Consider the following 26,691-nt stretch of genomic DNA (forward strand, 5'->3'; position numbering starts at 1 on the left):
TGAACTGTGGTGGTCAGTGAGGGATGAATGGATGAGACACAGCTGGTTGTGTCAGGTGAGCTACGCTTGATGCCTCGATTTAGAAGTGTCAACCACCTGTTTAGTATGTCTTTTCCGAAGCTGATAGGTGTCACCTTGTAACTTTTATTCATTTAAACTAAATTATTCTATTTCTTTTAGCATTCTGAACAGCAATAGCTTACTTCTATTCTGTAAAGAACCAAAAATAAAGCTGCATAGAGCTTGTCATTAAGGAAGTGTAGAGATCTGTCTTTTAATGCTAACCTGCAGAGGCAGAGTTAAGTTGCAGTTTTATATGAATACTGGGAATATAAATCCTAACCGGATGGGTCATTTATCATATTAGCCGTCTCAACAGAAGAGTCTCCGAAGCATCGAGTGTCCTGGGCACACAGTCTCACCATGCCCTGGTTCTGTTCAAGGTGGTCTGTTTTGCAAATAATAGAATGCAGCTGAGCCCCAAATCTTTAGAAACTTATCGCTATGGAGGCCAATTAATTTAACCTAAAGATCACAATTCTCTTGTGGAGAACAGTTTTGTAGTGACTTGAATGAATTTCCTAATATTTTGTTTTTCCTACACACACCAGACCTGAAACTACACACAGCCAAATCCTCAGTTTTCAGTCCTCTAGAAACAATTAGAAAACCAAACACATGAGCTCTGCGCTCAACAGCAGGTGTTCATGGAGTTTTGCCTCCAAGAAATTGGAGACAGATTTGTGCCGATTCTGTTGCTGTGCTAAGACCACCTTCAAGGAGGCCTGGGTAGTCCCTGTCCGCTGAAGTGTTCGGATAGCCCTTCCTCGAGGCTGATTTACTTGTCACCTTAACATTTTTCAGATGTCTAAAAAGTATGCCCTCCTCCCTGGCACTTTCTCTTCCCATGTTGGGTTCTCTGTAGCTCTGACGTACAGGACAGTGGGTTCCTCGGGCTCTTCTGACTAGAGAAACTGAGGGCAAAACTTTTGCTTGACCATTTGACCCTCCTCCCTGGGCTAGCAGCTGGAATTTGGTAAATAGTCTTACGTGACATATGGATGGGTAGGTGGGTCCAAGACACTTGAGAAAAGGGTGACTTAAACTTGAGGTTGTTCAGTGACAGAGTCACAGAGGCTCACAAGGAGAAAGGATCCCAAGTTGACATGGTGAAATTTTTTATTTATCACTATTGGATGTGTAGATGCATGTGTTGTGGTGTATGTGGAAGTCAAGGGACAGCTTTGTGGAGTTTCTCTCCTTTGTGTGGGTGCTGGGAATTGAACTCAGGCTGTAGATCTTTTATAGTAAGCTTTTTTTTTTTGTCTTTGTATTTATGTACATTAGTGTTTTGCCTACATGTATGTCTGTGTGAGGGTATCAGAATCCCTGGAATGGGAGTTACACTGTGAGCTGCCCTGTGGGTGCTGGGAATTGAACCCACATCCTCTGGAAGAACAACCAGTATTCTGAACCACTGAGCCATCTCGCTGAGTAAGCACTTTTACCCAGCCATCTCACTGGCTCTCCCTACTGCGTTTTAGTCTCGTTTGCGAATTCTCCTGGATGGATTTCAAAGCTTCTTCGTCAGATACTTTGGTATTAGATACTATTATAAGTGTGTGTTCACTGCTGGTCCCATTTGTGCGTGCTATCTTGGTGCACTGTATAGCTACGGTAGTAGTGTGCGTGGTGATGTCACGGTGTCACATCAATCGAGGGCAGCTCTGGTCCCCAACCCCTGTCCACACATTCAGTATTGTTTTTGTTTCATGTGTTGACAGGGATTCCTTAATAGGCATGTTTGACCTACATAGAGGGCAGAAGATGAAGATTCCAGTGCTTTGGAAGCTGGTTGTGAAACTTGTGGTGAAATCTGTAATACGGAAACACATGCCTGTTGGGCAAATAACAGAACACAGAAAAGCAAGTGGCCTCTGGATTGATTCTAAATTTGTCTCCCTCTACTCATTTCTAAGCCTGCACAGCCCATTACACTAAACCATCGCCCCTTTCCTTTAAACCATTTATAACACAGCTTCTTCCTCTTAGAACAACTAGAGGCGTAAACCTACCTCTGAAGGCAGCATTAGAGATGACCTAAACAGGCCCTTGGTGTGACTTCAGCTTCCAGAGTGTGTGCACCTGTGTGCAGATGTCATTGAGCAAGGCGCTGAGTGACTCCTGGAAGCCCTCACTGGGCATTTGAGGAGTCCTGCCTACAAGCTGCATGCTTGGCTTGTATTTCTGTATCTGAGCTCACCAAGACCTACCTCAGTGGCACCAGAGAACTAAAGCACTAGCCTCAAGTGGTTCTGGTTTTTAAAGTCGTGATGTCATGTTTGTAAAGACAGAAAGAAGGAAAGGAGGAAAGAAACTGCAGAAACCTAACAAATACTTATCTCTTTTATTTTTACCATTCAAATGCAATTACTGTGTGTTTCTTTTTGTAAGTAAACAAGTAAAATCTACCAACATGCTATTCACAAATCTCTTTAGTTGGTTGGTTTCGGGTTTTTTTGTTTGTTTGTTTGTTTGGGGTTTTTTTTTTTTGTTTTTTTGTGGTGGGGGTTGTTTTTTAGTTTGTGGGTTTTCTTGTTTAGTGTTATTTTTCTAGACAGGATTTCTCTGTATCCCTGGCTGTCCTGGAACTTGCTCTGTAAACCAGGGTGGCTTTGAACTCCTCCCTCTGCCTCTGGGGTTAAAGGTGTGTGCCACCACACTCAGCTGCTCATGTTCTCTTAGGTTTCTGTTGTTGAGGTTAAAGTTGGACTCAGGCAGTCCCCCTGCCTCCTGAGTGTGGACATTACAAACATGAGCCATTGCACCCAGCTTCAGATGTTATTTTTAATACGTATATTAAATTAAATCTCGTTCATCAGCAACCCATATCTGTGAAGAGCCTCATACTGTGCTTTCCAGGTCCTCAAACTGCAGATTTATACAAACCGTAGGTGCCAGTAAATGACTTTTGGCGGCTCCCTTAAACACTGACTTTCAAAGCCATGCAGTCCCCGGTGTGGGTCGCAGACCACCACTTGCTCACTTGTATTTTTTAAAACGTTTCCTTTTGTCAAAATACACACAGTTTTGCAAAATGTGGCAGTATAGCCAAGAGATCCCTTTGACCCTTAACCGGGCTTTCCTGCAAGTTTCTGGTTGAGCTGCTATACACCTCCAAACTAGTCAGCAGTAGACTGTGGTCTTAACTCTGCCCCTCCACACAGAGGGGGCTGTTCCTTCTTCCGTCTTCCGTCCACCTTCCTTACCCACCCACCATCCCTGAAGCTTGACAACCTAGTATTCTCCATCCCTGTCATCCTGACTCTTGACGATGGTCTACGAATGGAGTCATGTAGCCTGTAACTTGGCTCTTTCTCATTGAGCATTGAGGTCCTTTTAGGCTGTTGCATGGACCAATGGTTCACCCTTCATGGACCAGTCATCACCTATGTGGTGCTCTGAGGAATGGGTACACTTTTTACCCGGTGGAGGTAAAAGTGTTTGTTTTCAAGTGTTCTTTTAAGGTTACAGCAGTCAAATCTTATGTTTGAGCCAGCACGGAGTGGCTGGTACTGTGGGCCTGACTTTATGTGTGACTCAACTGTGAAGGAGATACCCTCCCTCTTCATCCCTCTTAGACAGGCTTCTAGCCTGAATGTCGTTCAAAGATCTTTGGTCTTCTGGTGGTTTGCAGATTAGCAGGGACACCATAAGCCTACAGTTGAAACTTTGTCCTAATCCTTATAGAGACAGAGACTTGGCTCAAATCTCAGGGTTACCACTTTCATCTGTAGACCGAGAGGAGTCACTTAGCTTTCAGCCTCCATTTTTTTTTCTGTTGAAATGGCACCAGCCCTGTCTCACAAGGTTACTCTGAAGAGCCCATGAAATAACCTAGAAAAGACATCAAGAGAAAGGGACAGAACCAAATAAATGACTATAACATAAATAAAACCATTACCTTCAGTACTGTTGGAGGAAAATGAGAGTTTTAAAATCAAATAGTATTTATTAACAGGACTGTGGGGAGTAGTGGTAGGGGGCTAATTGCTGAAAATCTTATTTTTAAGGCACAGTTCTGCTGACAGCCAAACGGACAGGAGGGAGAATATTTCTGTGGGCTGAGGTGGAATGACCTATGCCGAGAACACAACACCAATTAACAGACCTGTGAAGAAATCGTTTAAAGCAACAGCATCTGTACAGCCTGCCATCTGCTTCCTGTTAAGCAGACCTCCCTTTTCCCCCACATGGTTCCCCCGTTGGCTTCCATGGCCCTGTGCTCTGCTTCTCCTGGCTTATCACCATCATTTTCTTGGCCTTAAGTGGAAGTTTCCCTAAGGATCCTCTCTCCACTGTTTTTTCCACGACTTCTTCCCTGGCGGTGTCCTGCTTTACCTCATTCCCCAAAACCTACATCTGCGTCCCTCACCCTGGCCTCTCTCATTTCCATCCTGCTGGCTGGACAACTCTGCTGAACTCAGGATTTCCAAGAGTGGGGTCATTTTTCTTCCTAAGATGGATTGTGTTTTCCAGCTCCCTAGTTCTAGCCACAGCCCCATGGTCTCCTCAGACCTCCTGCCTGTGAACTTCACATTATCCCCAGATGTTCAGGTTTCTCTCTCTTCCCCATCCTCACCCCCAAAACTCTGGTCATGTTGGAGAGTCTGCATTTTCTCCATCCTTGTTTAAGTCTTCATCCCATTCACAGACCTCCAACCATCGTCAAGTGTGTCATGTGAGTTCTCCACAGCTCTGTGCTGGGTCCCTTGAGGACTTTCTTGTCTCTGGTGGAGTAAAAGCCATATTTTTATTCCAGTATGAAACGCCTGGGCTCAGACTTAAAACTGGAAAAGAATAAATAAATACACTGATTCCCACAAAGCATAAAGAAGTTCTAAAATAGAAATCCTAGACACCCATAATGTTTTGGTTTTCTCTAACTTCTTTTAAAATAATTCATCTCCTAACTTAGTAACACATCTTCCCAATTGCTGCCATTTTTCTATGTTGGACCCATGATGACTTCTTTTCAATATATTTAGTGATCGTTTGCAAGACTTTTAGTCGTATGGTAGAAATTCAATTTTTTTTGTTTGACTTATATCTTTAAGTAGTACCTAATTTTTTCTTATTTTTAAAGTGCATGATTGCATGTATGCATGTGTGGTGTGTGTGTGTGTGTGTGTGTGTGTGTGTGTGTGTGTGTGTGTGTGTGTGTGTGTGTGTGTGTGTGTTTGTGTGTGTGTGTGTGTGTGTGCCCGCATGCATGCGTGCAGTTGTGTATGTATTTGGTGGGAAAATCAGATATTAATGTCAAGTATCTTAATTGTTCCTCATGTTATTTTTTGACACAGTCTCACTTGAAGTTGGATCTCACTGATTGGCTAGCTTATCTGGCCAGAGAGAGCCCAGCATCCTCCTGTCTAACTCCCATCCAGTGCTGGAGTTACATGCATATGTGGACTAAGTGCTGGGCAGTCCACACTCAGGTGGTCACACTTGCACAGCAAGGAACATTACCCACTGAGCCATCTCTCCAACCCCTTACAGAGCAGTTTTCTTTGTCTAGAGAAGACATGGACCAGTTTTCCTTGAGATATCACTGACAGTCTATCTTCAGCCTGAACAGAATCCAAAGACATTTCCATCAGATAATTTGTGACTGCATGCTAATAAATTAACTCTGTACTTACGTCTAATACATAACTCTCAGCACCTCATTTACCTAGTAACGCAGATAATTACACTCTGTTTGCCCCCACTTTGTGTCGTTTACTTGTTTGGTTAGGTGAGATGTTTATATTCGGAAAAGAGAACTTGTGGGATTGCAAAGGAGGAGAAGGAAGCAGGTGGTGGGGACAGACAACTGTGAGGCTGTCAGGCGACTGAGGTCACCTGCAGTCACTCAGTCTCTCCTCAGCCAAACAGTTCAGTGAAACTTAACATAATGTGCTCTTGAATCTCCTGCAGATGGCAATCAGAAGTTATTTCCCTGTGAAGTCTGTGGGAGATGCTTTGCAACAGATGTTCTGGTAAACATAAAGACGTTTTGTAGATGTGTTTCGTTGGAATTAAACGAACTGTCAAGTCAATGAGGAGGCAACGGTGCCAAGATTAAAGACAGATGTGGAGGGGGTGGGTGGGAGGAGAGATCCGTAGCCTATGGATTGCCGGGCTGGGAGGACACTGAGGCAGGCTGATAATGCCACGTTGAAAAGCGACCCTATTAACCACGGTCCCCTGAAAGCATGCCAGATGGAATGGTCTTGGCGCAGACAATTATCCCTTGAGAGATTTTGGCTCTTCCGCCTTTTCTTTAAGCATCAAAAATTCAAATTTCAAGGCCAAAACACCAGGGAAATTAGCTGGTCGAGAGGAATGAGCATTGAATGTCAGGCATCTGGAAACTTGGCTCGGAGCTGCAAGTTTGTCACTAAATCTGACAAGCCCTGTAACCTTTCTGTTTTCTGCCTTGCCACGTACACGGAACTCTGATTTCAAGGAGGTTTTGTACCATTCGAACATGTAATGCGTGGATAGAAGCCTGCTCCAGGATCTAATTTTCCAGATACAAACAAACTGCGTGTCAAGTCCCCAGGCTTGACGGTTACATAAAAATTTGGACAATTTCAAACATGACAGATTGGGGGTGCGGAGGGGGCTTCAAACAGATGGTACACCCTAACACTGTAAAGAGGTGACCAAGAAAGATGAATTTTTAAAGAGAAACTCTTAAGATGAAAATGGGATCATTTGGCTGGTTTAGATCATGGGGGTGTGATATTAAAGCTGTAGGATTTATGGTTTAAAAGACAAGGGACCTCCAAACTGAGGTTGTAGGTATCATTTTTTTGGGAAATTTTAGAAAGAATCTGTTCCTCTGAGTAACTTTATGTGTTGGAGCTGCTGACACCGGTGATGTTCATCCAGGCCTGTTGTACCCCAGTGTCTACCAGTATGTTCCAGCACACTGTCATCTTTGCTAGCTAGGAGCTGCACTCCTAAGAGACATTGAGACCTAGGAGGGGACCTTTGGCTGTGGATCAGAAAATGTCCTGAGTCTCACTCTTAAGCCTGTCTATAGGCTATAAAGAGCACGTGATCAGGAGATCTGATAACCTCTCCTGGAGTTTAACATGGACGGCTTTCAGGAGGACAGATTTTGACAGAACCTGCATTTGGGGGATTGAAACAAAGCAACTTTGCAAATGGTAGCTATTACGGAAGAGGGCAAAGGTGTATATTACGTCCTAAAGGCACAGTAAGCAAGTGCCTGAGCACACCTTCTGTTCCTGTGATGACTTGAAACACTAACCAGAAGCAATTTAAGGAAGAAAAGGTTTTCTTTGGCTTATGGTTCCAGACAGATAGAGCCCATCTCAGCCAAAGGACATGGTATGGGAAGGAAGGCACTGCAATAGGAGCAGGAAGCTGCTAATCACATTTTATCAACACAGAGGAAGCAGACTAAATGAACAGGAAACAGGCCAGTCTTGGTAATTCTGCAAGGCCCCACCTCCTAAAGTTTCCATGGCATCCTCACATAATGCCCCCAAATGCATAATTCTATGGAGACATTTCTTATTCAAAGGACCATACCATAACTTCATGAAGGTATATCAAGCAGACCTCTATGTGTTTTTCCTTTCCTTTTTTGTTTTTTTCCTGTTAGAAATGTTGAGTATTTAAAAGATTGCTAGCTGGATTAAGGAACATATAGCCTAACTATTGGAGTTTGAGGTATAAAATCAAATTTAAAGTACAACTCTTTAGCTAGTGTGTTAACTTTCTGCCTGTAACAAAATACCCGAAAGTCGCGTTCTAAACAGAAAAGAGTCCTTTTGTCTAGGTTTCTAAGGTGCCATTTCACGAGCAGTTAGCCCTATTGCTTTGGTCCTGTGGTTGTCATAATAAAGACATAAAGGAGGCAAAACTTTTCCATTCATAGGCAGTCAGCAGAAGAAAATTAGAAGAAGGAGCCCAGTACCACAGCCCCTTGACAGGGCACATCACTGGTGACCAAAAATCCTTCCACTATCTACTTATGAGAACTCATCTGTTTTCGCTGTTCTGTTTTTGAGACAGGGTCTCTTTATGTATCCCAGCCTGACCTGTGCTCACAACCTTGCCCCCTGTGCTTCCTTAGTACCAAAAAAGAGACCTCCAGTACTGTTTCCAGTTTATACCTCACCTCTGGAAGGTTCAACATATATAGAAAGCCGTAAAGCACCTTTTCCCCTAGATACGGTTTGAGCTGTCTGACATGGCTGGGGAGAGCCGACATATTGGCTCCAGGAACTTGCTGCACTGTGCTCTAGAGTCAGAGAATAGACTAGATTCTGTAGACACTGTCCAGTCAGTGTCCTGGGGAGTCAAGTATGTAGTCATTAAAACTTGCTGATAGTACATTTTCCAAATCAAATCCCTATCCTTTCTTGTCTAGGAAAGACATGGACCAATATGTAGAAAACTATTCAACAAAAAACGCAAACCCTTCAACTCCTTAAACCAAAGATTAGAGGGAACTGACATCCCCACTGTGAGCAAATCTCCTCAGTCCAAGGTATGCCAACAATTTCTTTACTGCTTGTTATAGGAAGTACATTTAAGCTGGTTTCTTGGCTCACTGTTTTCGTGTTTGCTTGATAATGCAGCGTAATGGAATTTCAATATAATCCACCTTTACTGTTTTCTGTATAATCTTACTTAGATTTCCAAATAAACTGCAGATACTTTCCAGATGTAGCAAAAAGAATCCTGTTTACATTTTCATTAGGATGCCTTCCAGTCTAGCAAGGGGCCTGGGAAGTAAGTTATTTTTCCCCTCTCTGAGATAAGGTTTCACTAGATAGCTAAGGCTGGCCATGAGCTGACTACGTAGCCCAACTAGCTTGAAGTTTGTGATCCTCCTGCCTCAACTTCCTCGGTAGTGAGATTTCAAGTGTGCACCCAAACTAGTAGGAAAATTACCAGCAAGATGCCTGCTACCCTGAGCCCCCAGGGAACAGCGTGATGGGAGAAGGGAACTGACCCCCGAAGGCTCTCTTCTGATATTTCACATGTGCTCAGGTATATACATAGCCACACACAAAAATAAGTCAATAAAAATGTAATTTTCAAACAGAACTGTAAGAAAGCCACCTGTAATCTTACATCTGTCTTTCTCTGAAGTTTTATGGTCTCATTGTTTCTCTATTTTGTGTTTGTGTGTATGTGTGTTGTTGATGTTGTAACTTGCAAACATTGTCGCTGTCGTTTCCAAGTTTTCAAAAACAGTTCTTTGTGGGGTGGGGGATTTTTTTTTCATTCTTTACAAATTACACATTCCCACCTGCTATAAATTCGAAACCTAGTTATTCAAAAGCAACAACAACAAAGCCCACAGCTGATCCATATGAAGTCTAGGGTAGGAGAGGTTGCTTTGGTTTTGTTTTTCACAGCTTCAGCCCGTGAGGAAATCTAACTGGAGACAGCAGCATGAGGATTTCATCAATGCAATCCGATCGGCCAAACAATGCACTCTAGCCATGAAAAAGGGCCTGCCCCTCCCACCTCCACCCCCTCCAACCGCCAACCCAGGTATGTAGACATTTGGGTTGCTTTTTGACTGTCAGTGACAGTGGAATACAGGTCGGTCTATTCATATGCAAGTAAATATGCACAGCATGCTTCACCTCAGTTATGGTCCACAGAGCTCATATGTCCGCTCCTGTCTGTCCTCTCCCATGAGACATCATCACACCTAGTGTGATCAGTACAAACCTAAAGGGCACATCATTCCCGCCATGGTTGAGAAACTAAACTGTACATGGTTCTACACTGGCTCTGACAGTCAGCAACCTACAGATCCTTGTTCACAAGTACTAGACCCATAAAGCAAAACATTCAAAAAGCATTCGAAGTTGTCTAGTTGAAGTGGTTTGGCTGCTTAGTGTTTTGAAAGTTTCAAATCTGTAAGAAAGAGGAAAGAATAGGACAATAAATTTTTACATGCTTTCTGAAGTCCGAGGACTGTTGGTGGCAGTACTGCCTCTCTGTCATCGTCTGTCTGTCTATGCTATCTCTGTCTCTACCTCTGTTTCACTGTTTCTCTGCTCTTCTGTTTCTCTCTGTGTCTCTGTCTCTGTCTCTCTCTGTTTCACTGTTTCTGTCTCTGTCCCTCCGTGTGTCTCTGTCTCTGATTCTTTGTCTCTTGATTCTGTCTCTGTCTCTCCCTCTGTGTTATGTTGGGTTGTATTAACACGTACATACACACGCAGATCAAAGGACAACTTTTGGAAGTCATTTATTTCTCTCTACTCTTGGGGGTCCTAGTGATCAAACCAGGTTGCCAGGTTTGGGGGCAGGCACCTTTACCCATTGAGCCATCTTGATGACCCCGGAAGAAGTCTTTAAAAGTGAAGATTTAGATAGCATTTTTTCCTTGACATTATCAGTAATTCATCTCTTAAGTGAGACACAGACTTGTGTTTTCCAAGTTACTTGAAGCAGGTTTTATAAGGTTCCCCTCCCCTCACATCCCAACCCAGCCAGAATCGAGAATCGAGTCAGGATTCAAACATTGCTTTCTGCTGTTTTTTTCAGATTTATTTTTTTTCCGTTTTCTGCTACACCTTTGCCCAACCATTTAACTTTGAGGATGCTGTTTGTCTGTGTTTGTCTGTTTATTTAACCAGATTGATGTTTAATTGTTGCATCTTTCTATACATTGGAGGTTAGAACTAAACACTAAGATTCATCTCACTCGCTTGTCAAATGGGAAACTGGCAAATATTTTTTCCTATTGTGTATTGCCTTTGGGCTGTATTAATAATGCCCTTTAGTAAAGCACAGCATATTAAATTTTGAACTACTGTTTCTTTTCTTGTCTGTATTTTTTCATGTTATGGCCCAAAATATCACTGCTAAATATAGTGCCAACACTTAACCTTGAGGAGTTTTTGGTTTGGTGGAAAGGGTCTCATGTAGCTCAGACACACCTCAACTTTCCTGTATGACCCCAAGTTCCTGGTCTGTCTCCCTTCACCTCCTACATGCTGGGGTGACTGGTGTGCACTACACTGCCTATCGCTCTTGTTACTTAGTCTAAAGTTCTAGGATTTACTTGTGGGTGGTTGTACTGGCTGGTTTTGTGTCAACTTGACACAAGCTGGAGTTATCACAGAGAAAGGAGTCTCCGTTGAGGAAATGCCTCCATGAGATCCAGCTGTAAGGCATTTTCTCAACTAGTGATTGGGGGGGGGGGGTCCAGCCCATGGTGGGTGGAGCCATCCCTGGCCCAGCCCATTGTGGGTGGAGCCATCCCTGGGCTGGTAGACCTGGGTTCTATAAGAAAGCAGGCTGAGCAAGCCAGGGGAAGCAAGCCAGTAAGTGACATCCCTCCATGGTCTCTGCATCAGCTCCTGCTTCCTGACCTGCTTGGGTTCCAGTCCTGACTTCCTTTGGATGAACAGCAATGTGGAAATTGTAAGCCAAATAAACCCTTTCCTCCCCAACTTACTTCCTTGGTCATGATGTTTTATGCAGGAATAGAAACTCTGACTAAGACAGTGGTTGATCTATTTTGAGTTAACATGTATGTGGAATTCAAGGTAATTCTTCAGGCTTACTCTTGTGACTGCTGATTGCCAGTTTCCTGAGCTCCATTTGTTGAAAAGACCATCCATGAGGGCACTGAGAGCTAAATGTGGGAAACATTCATGATATACATACAGTGTTCCTCAACCTGTGGGTCGTGACCCTTGGAGGGGTAGCATAGCAGATATCTATGGCAAAATTACAGTTAGGAAGTAGGAACAAAAATAATTATATGGTTGGGGGGATCGCCGAAGACTGAGAAACACTGACATATGTGATTGGTCAAAAATGTTGTCATGAAACCCAACACTTTGTCTAATAAATATACAGCAACAACAACAATAAATAAATAAACACACAAATACATAAATACATACATACTTTAAAGGGCCATTCCTCCCTTCTTGAACAGTGTCAGTAATCTTACTAAACGTTACTTAGGGCCCTACAAAGTGACTCAGTGGATAAAGGTGCTTGCCACTAAACTTGACAATCTTTGTTCCATCTCTAGGATTCATATGGTAGAAGGAGACTCTCACATGCTCCTCCATACACACACACAAACACACGGACATACACACATATACACATACACACATATACACACACAGACACACACACATATATACACACATATACACATACACACATATACACACACATATACACATATACATACACAGACATGCACACATACATACACACACAGACACACACATACACATGCACATACACACATAAAGAAATAAATCCAATAACTGTACACATGAAAGTTTAATCTCTGTTCTCCCTACTCATCTGTATCTGCCCTTACACCAGCTCAGCTCCGTTTTGACTACCATAGCATTAAAGTAAGTTTTGAAATAAAACATTGTAAAGGCTCCAGATAGATAGGGCTATTTTGGTTGTTTGGGGGGGGGGGTCCTCTGACATTCCATATGAGTTTTAGGATAATTTATTAGCATTATTCTATTTCTACAAAAAATGTCACTTTGGGCACTGGAGAGATGGCTCATCAGATAAGAGTACTTACTGTTCTTACAGAGGACCTGGGTTCACTATCCAGCTCCTACATGGTGGCTCACAACCCTCTCTAGTTCCAGATACCATCTTCTAGCCTCCTCAAGCTCATACACCCACGTGGTGCACAGGAGTAATGGCTGAGAGCTTTCCCCACAACCATAAGGCAAAGAAAGCTAATTTAGAATAGCATGAGCTTTTGAAACTTCACAACCCACCCCCAAGTGACACACCTCCTCCAACAAGGTCATATCTCCTAATCTTTCCCAAACAATTTCAGCAACAGGAAACCATGCATTCAAACATCTGAGTCTGTAAGGGCCATTCTTATTCAAACCAACACAGACACACACACACAAGACACACACACACACACACACACACACACACACACACATGTGCACGCACGCACGAAACAAACAACTTTTTGAATACTGCTTGAGAATTTTAATAAGGAATTTACTAAACTATAGATAACTTTGGTTAGTGTTGTCATTTTAGCAATATTGTTTTCCAATACATGGACCCCCCCCCCCCACAGTATCCACATTTTCTTTCTTTTTAGCATTTTTCTATGTCTGGATCTTTTGCTTTCTCATTTAAATTTATTCATGTTTTTACCCTTTCTGATTGTATAGAAAAACTGATGTTTTAGTTTTATTCATTATTCATTGTTTACATATTAAAATGCAGCTTAGTTTTGGTATATCAAGTATGTTCACTGTAGCTTCGCTGAATTTACTTATTAGCTCTAGCACAGCTTCTGTGGAATCATTAGCATTCTGTATAGCTGTCATCTGTAAACAGATAATGTTACTCTCCCCTCTCTGCTTGTATGTGTTCTATTTTCCTTGCATGCCTAAATTCTGACTTTCAGTACTTGTTAAATATAGGAAAGCAAAAGCCCGTGTCCTTATCTTGTCTCTATTGAGTACAGTGCCACCACTGTGTTTTTATGTCATTGTTTTGAGCAAAAATAATGACATTCTTGGTAGGACTTTGACATGTGAATTGAGATGTAGGAAACAATGGCACAGGCTGAATGAGGAGAACAGATATGTTTTTCAGGTTTTTACACAAGAATAGATGTAATATCATGTGAAAACACAATGGAGGTTGCTACAGGGACATTCAAAAATATTGAGGCATACCTACTGTCTTAGTTAGGGTTTCCATTGCTGTGAAGAGATACCATGACCAAGCCAACTCTTATACATAAAACATTTTTTGATACTGGCTTGCAGTTTCAGAGATCCAAGCCATTATCATCATGATGGGAAGCATAGCAGCATGCAGGTAGATATGGTGCTGGAGAAGCAGGTGAGAGTTCTACATCTTGATCTGAAGACAGTCAGAGCAAGGCTCTGTCTACTATATGCGGCTAGGAAGAGGCTCTCTTCAACACTGGGCAAAGCTTGAGCATTGTAACTCAAAACCCACTCCCACAGTGATTGGCTTACTCCAATAATGCCACACCTACTCCAATGAGGCCACACTTTCTAATAGTGCCACTTCCAATGGACCAAGCATAGTCAAACCACCACACCCAGTAGGACTAAGTCAGGTATGAAAAATGGAATAAAGATAAATAACAAGATCCAGGTTGAACAATTACATATAAATAACCTATTACTCCAGATGAAAGACAGACACTCTCAAGGTCCATAAGAAAGCAAGGACTAACAGTCTGCTTTTTCACAAGAAACATTCAGGATAGAAACTAAAATCATGGGGAAAGATGCAAGCCATTATTAAAGAACTAACATAAGATCAGGCAAAGCAAACTTCAGGGCAAGTGTTAACAGGGACAGTGACTCAAAAGACACACTCATTAAGAAGACCTACGTGCATGTACTTAGTGCTTCCAAGAATGTGAAACAAAACCCGGCTAAATTGGAAGGAGAGAAATTCACACTTCTATTATGTTCAGACACTGTGTCGTTCCCACCGTGCTAGTAGACTGACCCACTGGAAACTCAGAAGAGCTACAGAAAACCCAAGCAGTATCAGCCAAACTGACCTTCCTGACGTCGGTAACTGTCAGAGGACACACAGGCGTGGTAGATTAAGCAGTACTTTCAAGTACACAAGGAACACTATATTCAGGGAAGTAATGTTGGCTTCAGGAATCTTGAAAGGATTAAAATCATGCCCAATATATTTTCCTTCTGGCCACAATAAAATCAAGTTAGAAATTAATGAAAAAAATATATCTGGAAAATGTCCAGGTATTTGGAAATAGAAAGCGATTTCTAAATGGCCCATGCATTTAAGAACAGATTGTACATTGAGTTGGAAACTATTTTAAGGAAATGATAACAGAAACATCCAACGTACAGGAGTTCCACTTATCTGGTGATAAAGTTTTGCTTTTAAAGTTAAAAATAAGAGCAAACTAAACCCAACTTAAATGCAAGGAAAAAAGTTTAAGTGTAATTTATTATAATATTAAGATATTTCAAAAGCACTTGATTATCTCATAAGAGTAAAAATGATTGACAAAGCTCAACATTGTGCATGTTTAAAACAAAGCAGGCACTCTCAGCAATGTGAAAACACATAATTATTCCCACAAAGGCAATCATTGGAAAAATCTCTATTTCTCACTGCAACCAGTGTTGACAAACTGAACAGTTTCCTAGTAAGATCATGGGGAAAAACAAGCAGGATTGTCAATCCTGTCCCCTGCTGTTAACCAGGATGGAAGCAGTACCCAGTACCAAAAAGACAAAGATCAACATATAATCATATAACATGCACATGTGTATAATATCTGATCAGAAGATTGAGCTGCGGAAGTTGAGCTCTCTGAACATGCACTACAGTCACTGGGGAGGAAATACAGACAACTCTAGGGTGATGCTAGAATTAGGATGAACTCAGTATGCTCTGTACATCTGTTGACTAAGCAAAAGCAATTAAATATGAAATTAAAGAAATAACATTTATGGTAACGTGAAAAAGTTACACTGGGGATGTAGTTGGCAAAATATGGTGCAGAAGGATAAAATGAAAAACAAAAAAACAGTACACTCCTTCGAGGAATTGGAGAGGGCCAAAATTAGTAGGAAGACTTACCATTTCCATGGCTTCAGAGACTCGATAGCGTGTTATGATGTCAACTCTACCCACATTTCTCTATGGTTTCAATTTAATTCCAATAAAAATAACTGCAACTCTTCTTTGCCAAGGAGGCGTTGACCAGCTGACTCTAAAAGCATGTGCAAATTGAAAGGCTCTGGAATAGGCAAGCCAGTCTTGAGGGAAACTTATAAAACAGAGGACTTAGGCTCTCTTAGCATCGAGTGATGAATGCAACAGTTGTGGCAACATGATGCTAGAAGGCCAGTTGAGTATAAAATGGACTCTGGCTTTGGAACCACCCCTAAACATGGTTGGTTTTCTCTTCATGTGTGTTCTGTCTAAAGTTAATATAAGCTAAAGTCATCCAAGAGAGAGGAACATCAATTGATTAAAAATTCCTCCATAAGATTGGGCTATGGACAAATGTAGTGTGTTTTGGGTTGGTTGTTTTTGCTTGAGACAGGGTCTCGTGTAGCTTTAGATGTCCTGACACTTATTATGTAGACCAGGCTGGCCTCAAACTTGCCTGCCTCTGCCTCACAAGTGCTGCCTCGTAGTGCACTTTCTTAATTAAGGATTGGTGTGGGACGGTCAGTCACTGTGGTAGGGGACACCCCTGAGCTGGTTTTGTGTTCTATAAGTAACCAGGGTGAGTACGGTGTTAAGGAGCAAGCCAATAAGCAGCACCCCTCCATGGCCTCTGCATCAGCTTCTCCCTCTAAGTTCCTACCCTGTTTGAGTTTTTGCGAAGATTGCCTTTGATAATGAACATTGATGGGGGAGGGCAAGCCAGATAAACCCTTTCTTCCCCAACTTACTTTTTGGTCATGGTGTCTCAACACACCCAAGACAAGGTGCCAGGGTTATTAGTTGGGGAAAAGAGTTGTCATATGAGCAAATGCTTCTGGGAAAACTTGGGCATCTATTTGGGGGGAAAAAAAAAACCTCTTAAACCTCATTTAACAATTCAAAATAGATCATCGTCATACTATAATAACTACTGAAATCAGAGGAAAAAAGTAAATACACCTCGGTCAACGAAGATTAACGAAGGCGAAAGAGCTGGGTAAATTGGGCGTAGCGACACGTGCATGCAATCTCAGCATGCAGGCAAGTGGATTCCAAGTTAAGACCTGGGCTTCAAAGTCGTCACCTTCCAGTGGGCTCATGTTAAGACTGTATAAAGAGCACTTATAATTGACCATCAAAGGCCAAGAAAAGTATAGAAGTATACCACCAACTAGTACCTGGCAGGCCCATGAAAAAATACTTCACATTATTTTCCCTGTCTAAAATAAGGCCACAATGAAAGGCCACTACTTATTCTTCTAGTTTGCTTTCTGTTGCCATGATAAACAGGATGACTAAAGGAAACTCGAGAAAGATGGGGTATCATTACATCTTACAGGTTACATTTCATTGCTGAGAGAAGCCAAGGTCAGAACTGAAGCAGGAAGCTAGAGGCAAGAGCTGAAACAGAAGCCATAGAGAAATGCTGCTTACCAGCCTGTTTCCGGTGGCTCACTCAGCTTGCTTTTTAAAAATACAACCCATGACTACATAGGGGTTGGCTAGGTCCTCCCATATTAATCACACATTAACCAAGAAAAATTTCCCCATAGACTACAGGCCAAACAGAGACATTTTTTTCACAATTACATTTCTCCTCTTCATTGATGTCCCCTAACATATCAAGTTGACAAAGAAAAGAATAAAAACAGCAAAATTGACTCTTGTCAGTGTGACACACAAATACATCATTATTAAACCTTGATCCTCATTTTGTTGTTTATTCTAAGATCTCATGTCCATGTCTCAATATGAAGCATGGTATATAACTTAAAAAAATTCAGTCTTCTAAAAATTTCCAAAGTCTCACAACTATGGATTCCTGTAAAAACCCAAAATATAATTTATAATTCCAAGAGAGAAGAACCAATTGAAGGTTCCTAGAGTTTGTATAACATTGACAGCACAACACTCACATGTATGATTAAAATTGAACCCTGACAATATGGTTGGAATATATAGTGCCTAAATGTTATGTATACTGCTGAACAAAACATAAAATAAGGTGGACCCCTTATTCTGTTTCCTTAAGTTTATGCTGAACCTATACAGCCGTCCTACTGTCAGACATTTTACGTGAAGGATTAAAAGCTATCCATAAAATAGTCACATTTCCTAATGTAATATTAACTGGGGAACAAGTGAAAATTTCTGTCAACTGGTATGAAGGAAAACAAGCTGTGAAGTAAGTATAAATGAGTCTATTCAACAGAACCACTGTACCTGAGCAAGATGGAGTCTCTATTATCGAAATTACAGAGCCAGTAAAACTCATCTATGGCAACAGGAAAACAGATCACTGATATTTGACTGGGGTTGCATCTGGAGGATTGTGTCTGAAATATGGCATGAGGAAAAAAATTGGGGGTAAATGTTCTACCTTTTCATTGGAGTGGTTACACAAATGCACCCATTTGTTAAGATGCACAGAATTGTCCACTTAAAACAAATGTATTTTATTATGTAGATCAATCTTCCAACGAGTTCACTTCAAAAGTCTAAAAACAAGCCACAATGTAAGCACATAGCAAATACCTTGTAGAACTTAAATCATCTGCTATACCAGAAAAATAATCTTAGTAACTGCTTTACTTTGCTGCATATTAACGAAAACGTAGCTTAAAATAATGTATCATCTTAATGCGTTTAATGCAAAGATCTATGTCTACCAGGTTAGTAACAAAGTATCAGAGAAAACATATTCTTGTATGTGCATATGTGTGCTTATGGGCATGCATGTGGGTATGCAAGCCATAGATTAAATTCATCTGTTGCCCTAGGGAACACCATCCACCTCTTCTGAGATTGTCTTTCACTGGACAGCAGCTCACTGATTAGTTTAGACCTGCTGGCCAGTGAGTCCCCGGGATCCTCCTTTCTGCACACCCACAGGCAATGTTGGGGTCACTGGCACCTGCCACTGCACACAGCACTTTTATATGGGTTTGGGGCCTCAAACTTGGTTCATTGCACTTGCAAGGTAACTGTTGCACTGCCTGAGTCATCACCACAGAACAAAATCGTACCTCTTAGGAGAAAAAGGTTTAACATCAGGATCTGCACATCGATGGCTACCTTACAGTTATTTAATGAAGTGAAACCATGTCAGATGTGCTTCCTGACTTTCCTTCCTTACCCAGAAGTCTCTAAAATTAGAGGATTATTATTACTCTTAAAAAGAAAAAAAAACTCCCCTCACAGGACTCATCACACGCTTGATTAATTTTCTTCCCTTTGGATTTTTATGCCAAAATACAACTTTTTTAAATTAAATTCCTTACTGACAATAATAACTAAACAATACTTCACAGTAGCATATTTTCATTACAATTTGATTATGTTCTTTTTGAGAGGACTTTGTTAACCTGAATCCATAGGCTCATGTACAAGAGAATTTATATGCACATACAAGGAGAATTTTATATATAATATGACCTAATATGCATGAGTTTGCAAAGCAATTTCCTTTTATTAATTGTATCAAGACGATTCCCCATTTCTAGAACTCAGATTTCATGGCCTGTATATGTTTATTCTAGTTCTTACTAGCTTAACCAAGCCTGCTAAAGATTCATATCTCCATATCATTGAAGGGTTTTATGGGAGCGATAATATATAATACTCAGGATTGTGGTCATTCTGTGATACTTGGAGTGGAGGTCAGCATCTCAAAGGCTGCATAAGGATCTTGGTGGTAATTTTTACATTGAAAATACTTTTTCTTCTACCTTAATTTCACAGGAGATCTGGCAACCCTCTATCTCTCCTATCAGACTCCTCTTGTGGTCTGAGTTTTGAACTCACCATCGGTGGTGTGCTAGTTGCTCTTGACTTCCGAAGTTATTTTGCATAGGAATAAATAGGTCATCTATTAATGGTGAGCTCACCATTAATAAAGGAAGAGGTTATTCCATCTGAGACTAGGAAACACAAGGCTGTGAATCGCTGTGTTCGAATGATGTGAATTCCAACAGCAAACCCTCTCCTCTGTCTGCTTCTTGTGCTATTCAACCATGCCCTGGCTTCTTGTTCCTCCCGGGGCGGGGGGGTCTCACAGGGTCTGCTGCTTCCTTACTAATTGGAGAGTGTGTTGGCCTCATTATCTCAGAGACTTTGCTTGGCAGGGAAATACATTCAAACCTTGTTGCCTCTGTGGCGGTGTGCAATTAGAAGGGCACAGAAGGGCAGCAGTGAATACAAGAGCTAATGGAATCCGTCTCCAAGGCTAAATCATTGTCATCAAATGCCTAAGTGGGTTTCATAGGATCCATGTGTCTGCTCTAAGGCTCGCTTTCCCACCTGGAAAAAGTGAGAAACAGCAGCTATGCCGCATGTCCACTTCCAGATCCTTTTTTTTTCCTACGGCACCGTGAGTTCTGCATCCTCTTGGCTCATTCTAGTTTCTAAGCAGTTGCCCTCTTGTTCAGGAGTTGGAAGCATATGCTTGCTGGACCTGTTTCTGCATAGCTAGAGCCAGCATTTATAACATTCTCTTATGTCCCACCCTTCCCCTGGTGCCAAGCCCTTGTGTGGATTATCTATTAACTTTCACAACACCCTGATGAAATGGCCGATACTAAGGAGATGGGGACCTCTGTAAGTTGAGCAACTCATTCAAGTTCCTGTGCATAGCAAGTGGAGAACCTGGGCTCAAAACCAGTCAGACAGGCCCTCAAACTAAACTCACCATTCTGACTTAATACTGCCCAGAAATTGGTTTTTTAAAAAGCCGTTTATCACTGTGTGAAATTTTCATCTTTTTTTTTTTTTTTTTTTTTTTTTTTTGTTTCTACATTCACATACATATCCCTGGACTGCAATACCAATGCATCTTCATGTACAAATCAACGTGGGCCTGCAGTAGACAGAACAAATGATTAGTTCTGGTTTCCAGAGTGGGAAATCAAACCAAATGACAAATAGATCACCCCTAAAGGTTTATAATTTTTACATTTGAGGAGTGTACACGTTTTAGGAGAAAAAATGTTCAAATGGGAAACTCTTCAAACTGCTTAATAATAAGGCTTTAAATGGGGCTTTAAAAAAATAAAAGAATTTCTCTCTCAAGATATGGCTGTACGTGTAGGAATTCTGACTATTCAATAATGTAAACTTCCATCCTAAAGTGTAAGGGTGATGATTCTCAGACCCTTTCTGGGAAGAAACGCTTGCTGTCACTCACACCCCCTCGGCTATCCCCTAAAGATGTCTAAGTCGAGAACAAAGCTGACCCTAATCCCTGGGTACTTAGAGAAGATAGGCAGGGGCCCAACTTTGCTTATGAGAATCTCCATGTTACAAGATGACCTCGGATCTTTCTCGATTCCCATGTCTTTCACTAGCCAGTTATATCTGATAATAAAACATGAGAGAAAGTTTGACAAGCTGTTATACAGAAGCACAGAGGAGCCAGGATCGCTGGAAGCTGCCTGGGAAACTGAAGTTCTTTCTAAGGCTCCTTTCCCACCAGCCTTCCCTGTTCATTCTTTAATTTCTGAACCCCTATCAACTCTTCTCCTACTCTATATATTTTTCCTTTCCTGAGTATGACATGTGCCTTCTCATGTAAGTGAAGAAAAAACAATCTAGCCACTGCAAAAATACATTCTAGTTGCTAATTACTGTGACATTAGAGCCCAGCCTCACATTTTAAAACTAAATAATAACTCTCTGTAACTCTATAACTCTGAACAACCTTCCGTCTCAGCTAGTACCATTCCCCGGGATTCTTGAGGGTCATCCATGAGCATTCTTACCATTAAAGCTAGCCTGCTAGGATGTCAGCTTCTACACACAGCTGAAAATTTGAAGTTCCTAAATATAATTAATCTATTATCTAAAAAAGATATTATGCAAACATTTTAAAGGGATATTCTTAGTTAAAATAGATACCAAGAGAGGGATTTTTCCCCCTCCTGCCATGTCTTTATTGAGGTTTCCCCCTTTTGGATTAGGCCATCTCAAACAACAGTCTGAAACCTTGCTCTTCAGTGTTGCAGAAGTTTACAGCCTATTACTCCATCTCAGATAGTTTCATCCCACAGTTGTTTTTGTAGTGTTAATCATGGTTTGCTGGTCTATTCACATCCAGATTACATTCAATGCCCTTACTGTATGAGGAGGTTTAATGAAACTGCTGCCCAACGACATATTAATTTCTGCAAAAATCAGACCTCTCGACGCGTCTTTGATCCAGCCCAAATGACAGCCAGACTGGCATCCAGAGCTCAGGTAAATATCTCTTCTCCCGATTTGGGCTTTGTGTGCTTGCATGCCTGGGGCAAATAGGTAGGGTTGGCCAGGGAGCTCAACTGTCCATCCTCAGAAGCACGAGGATCAGAAAGCTAATCACCACTGTGACAATCTCCATGGGAGTTGTCTACTTCTGGCTTGAACAACCTTTGGGTGTTGCAGAAAAAGAAATTATTTTAAAATGTTTGAAGCTTCTCAGGGTGAAGACTTCACTCTAGAAAGAATGTCTCTGTGGCATTATGTTAATACCAGGCTTATCCGGTGGTGTTTATCAGCCTAACCCACCCAGAAAAGACCTATGACTCAGTGGAACTGGTCTGGGTGGGAACAGTATTGCCAAGAAGATGCCTCCTGGGGTGAGTTCTGCAAAGCTGTATAGAGGCGAAGCGGGAGAGATGAGATATACAACATGTCTAGTTTATGGCCTGGGGCTCTTACCAGAAACACAGTCTCTGGTGGGGATTGAGAAGATGGAGCAACAAAAGCAACAGATGGAGAGGGGTTATGGTTCAAGCCAGTTAAGATTGGAGGATGAAAGGAATTGATCATACAAATGCTCAAAAAGCTGGGAACAGCTATGCCCGAGAACCTGGGAACGGGAACAGGAAAGTTTCTGGGAAGCTAGGCAGCTGTGTTCCCCCACCTTTTTTCTACCCTTTTCCCACGGCTTTTTTTTTTTTTTTTTTTTTTTAATGAGGCAGTGTCACTCACTGTAGCTCTAGCGGTCTTGAAACTTCCACTAAAAACCAGGCCTATGTCCTCAGACTCAGAAATCTGCCTGCCTCTGCTTCCCAAGTTCTGTGCCACTGTGCCCGGCAGTATTGGCTTTTCTATTGCATTTTTTGCCATTAGCAGCTTCATGTGTCAGCAGAGGCAGGGTAGACATGAATTCAGTAGGGAAACAGTGCTGGGCAGTGGGCTTTTTTCAAGATGAGAGGAGGGAGACCAGGAAGGACATACAGTGGCAGAACAGTTAGGGCTCCCTGGGGGGAGGGAGGGACTAATAGGAGAATGGCATGAGGAATAATTAATGAAGCACAGAAAGTGACTGGCACTAAAATAAAACTGGGCATTGGAGTCTACACAGACAGTAATAGTACGGGCTGAAAATTTCATATCTAAAATGATTGGGACCAGAAATATTTTGGGACCAGTAATATTTTAGGTGTGTGTGTGTGTGTGTGTGTGTGTGTGTGTGTGTGTGTGTGTGTGTGTGTGTGTGTATGACAGAGAGTCTGAAGGTAACTTATACAAAGCTTCCCATAAACCTGTGTTTTGACTGCAATACATCACATGAGGCCACGCCAGGGAATTTTTAACCTGTGACATGCTGGTGGCCAAAGTGCTGCTGATTTTGGAGTACTTCAGATGACACATCTTTGGGTTAGAAGTGTTCTAAGCCTGAAGAAGCATGGTAAGGAGAATGTTTGTGTGCTGGAATGAATGAGGGTGGTGAATGCAGGTTGGAGACAGTCTCCCACGCTGAGATAGTTTAGGGAAGGTGTAAGATCAAGACAATCAGAACTTGGTGGCTGGTGTCAAGGGCTCCATTTCCCCTTCTCATTGTATGGTTGGTTATTTGTAGGTGAAGTGCTGAGATTTACTTTCACTCATAAATAACACTAATCCCTCATAGCTAGAGGAGTTGTTGAGACTAAGGGGCTGGCCCAGAAGGTCCCGTGTGTATCCTTTTCCTTTCCAAAAGCCCTTTCCTCTTGCTGGTCTTGAAAAAAAAAATCACAATTTTGAATGACTATGGCAGCTTTAGGCTTGAATCCTACCTAAGTGTGGAGAAGAAGTCTGTGTCTTCAGGTCTTCTTCCACCAGAGACTGCTATCACCACAGATGGCTCTTTGCAGTCTGTGGGGCATGCCAGTATTAGTATTAGGGGCCAAAGAGGGTGAAGGCAACCAGCAGACAGACATGGTTTTTATTTGTGAGAAAGGCCATCTGGCTCTCCTGAGTGTCACCAGTGACTTGGCCCCATTCCTCTCCCTGTTTTCCAGAGCTTCTCGGTGACCGGGAGCCCAGAGGGGGAGATTGCTTGCTCCCTGAATTCCATTGCTCACTGTCTGAATGGCAGTGTTTGCTCCCGGAGTGCCAAGTACCACTCTGGGACCTTGCCTCAGAGTGAAGCTTGTTCAGAAATGGGACAAGAAGGGAGGGTTTGTTTGGGGCTTTCAGGGCCGCTGGTGGCAGAGCCAGAATGTGTTTCTATTTCAAACAGAATCAACTTTAAGACTCTGTCATGCCCTTAACCAAAGGAGACCAATATGGGCCTCTAAAAATAAGCTTTTGCGGGGCTGGAGATCAGACTCAATAGGAACATTTGCTGTGAAAGGAAAGGACCTGAATTCAAATCACCAGCACATACACGCTAATTATAGCCACGCATGTTTATAACCCGAGCCCTGAGAGCAAAGTCAGCCACGTAACCCAAACAGCAAGCTTCCAGTTCAGTGGAAGACCCTGTCTCAAAAAGTAAGGTAGATGATAATAGAAAAAGATAGCCCACACTCTCCTCTGACCTGCAAGTGCTTGGGAAGACACCAACAGCAACATGGGCATGTGCACACACACGCCCTCAACACACAAAACAACAACAACATAATAATAATAATATTTTAGCTGGCTAAGGGCAGATGACCTGCCTGCTGTATTATTGCGGTCCTTCCCAGTGTGGTGAGTTTACTGAAATATCAGACCATCTTTGTGCTGTATTTCCCACAGGCCTGGAGGTAGAGCCACAGCAGGCTATGAGGGGCCCCTCAGAAGGCTCTTGTGTTTGTTTTGTTTGCATCTGTGCAGTCTGCAGCTGCTCTACAGGACTAGCAAAGGTCTGGGGATGTCGGAATTCTATACTCAGAACATGTGCTGCCTGTCAATCTCCAAGTTCCTTCTCTTCTTTAGAAACAAAGCCATCTTCGAGTATAAAGAGAAATAAAAATATTCCACAACCATACCTCTACTGACATTCAATGATTTATTCTGTTCCCACACGCTGTTTTTATAGGATAACCAGACCACTACCGACCCCAAGAATGAATGCTTCCAAACCAAACTGTGCCTTTGAGCATCAGCAGAAGACCAGGGTCTAGGCAGAAGTGCAGAGAAAGGGTCCACATGATGACTCTAACCTTCAGCTAGTTGAGTGAATACAAGTTCACTTCATGTACCCAGGGTTACAGTGGTGTTTCTCTTTCTATCTGTAGGGTAAGGCCCAGGCAAGACCCAAAAAATAACCAACTGTGGGTGCCCTGCAGCAGAGAAAGACTGTGAAGATCAAGAATGGTATCATGGCTAGTTCAAGTAAGTCAGAGCGCGTACCATGTGCTTGCGGTTGTCAGGTCATGGGAGCAGAGCCACCACCTTGCCATGGTGATGACCATGGCCAGTAAATGAGAAAATGACATCCGTGATGCTGCTGCAGAAAATGTGTGGGTTCCTTTGAGGTTGATGCTTAATTTGTCAAGAGGGAATAATTCTTATCCTGATACCATCACTCTGGTCACATGGGAAGTTCTGTTTGATTATAGCAGCAGGAATCCACGGCTATTGCTCTCCAGTCTGCTAAAACAGCGAAGACTGGAATTGAAAATTCACACGTCAGGTGTACAGATGGATAACTTCCTCAGTGTGGCAGCAGCCACCATCACGACACTGGCCTTGTGCCTCCCACTGAGCCTCTATGTAGTTGACATTGCTACCTACAGAAGAGGAAACTGAGGCACAAAGGGGATATGTGACCTTTCTAAGGCACATGGCTGGTAACCAGCAGGCTGGATTAGGCATCTACTATGCTCTCCACCCCAAGTAAACTACGCAACAAACAGGCCCAACACGCACTTTTATAAAGCCAACCTACAAAGGAACAAATTGGCCTATGGTATTTGCAGACATACCTTGGTTGATGTCTCTCTCTCTCCCTTCCCCCTCCCTCAGTTCCCTGGTCCCCTTCTCATGTACCCCCCATTCCCAGAACTCCGTGCTTCCATATCACTTGCAGACATGCACTGCTCGAACGGTATGTATTATTTAGCAGTAGTTATGTTTAGAAGGTACTGGCCAGTCTCAGCCCAAGTGGCAATACCAAGAAATCTTGCTGTTTATTTTGAGCGGCTTATCATGGGATTAGAAACTGAATAGAGAGGGTCCTGGGAAATGGCTCAGTGGGTGAGAGAACTTGCTGTCCAAGCATGAGCATTCTAGTTCCCAGTAAAAAGCTGGGAGTGGCCAGGAACAGAACCCTGGAGCTGTGGGAGAAAGGAACTGAACACTACTGGGGCTCTCTGGACACCAGTCCAGCTCCAGGGTCAGGGAAAGACCCTGTATCAAGGGAGTAAGACAGACATACACCTGATGCCACCCCTAATTTCCATATACATATAAGCACGGGGGCATGCACCCACACACGGAAATGTGCACATACACCACACATGAAATGTCATACACATTCACCACACACACACACACACACACACACACACACACACACACAAACACACACACACAAAACAAACAAACATGAACAACAACAACTCGAGTTGATATTTTAAAGCTATCTGCACGGCCTTACAAGCCCTTCTTAGAGATTTGTTTCTTTGGGTTTTGTTTTAGTCATATTACTGTGGTTTTTTTTTTTATTATTATTAAATTTTTTTTCATTTCTCCCCAATTTTTACA

At 42.3% G+C, this 26,691-nt stretch overlaps 1 protein-coding gene across 1 annotated transcript; it reads left to right on the forward strand.

Annotated features, from left to right (window-relative positions):
- Positions 1–27: 27 nt before the first annotated feature.
- ZC2HC1B (zinc finger C2HC-type containing 1B) lies at positions 28–25,081 on the forward strand (the record flags this gene model as incomplete). Its single annotated transcript, XM_080941729.1, has 7 exons — positions 28–55; positions 5,977–6,038; positions 8,450–8,569; positions 9,447–9,585; positions 21,848–21,987; positions 24,015–24,173; positions 25,022–25,081. 7 exons carry the CDS (start codon positions 28–30, stop codon positions 25,079–25,081), a joined length of 708 nt encoding a protein of 235 aa, XP_080797855.1.
- Between the last annotated feature and the right edge of the window lie 1,610 nt (positions 25,082–26,691).

Source organism: Micromys minutus (genome assembly GCF_963924665.1).
Source record: "Micromys minutus genome assembly, chromosome: 30".
Lineage (NCBI taxonomy): Eukaryota > Metazoa > Chordata > Mammalia > Rodentia > Muridae > Micromys > Micromys minutus.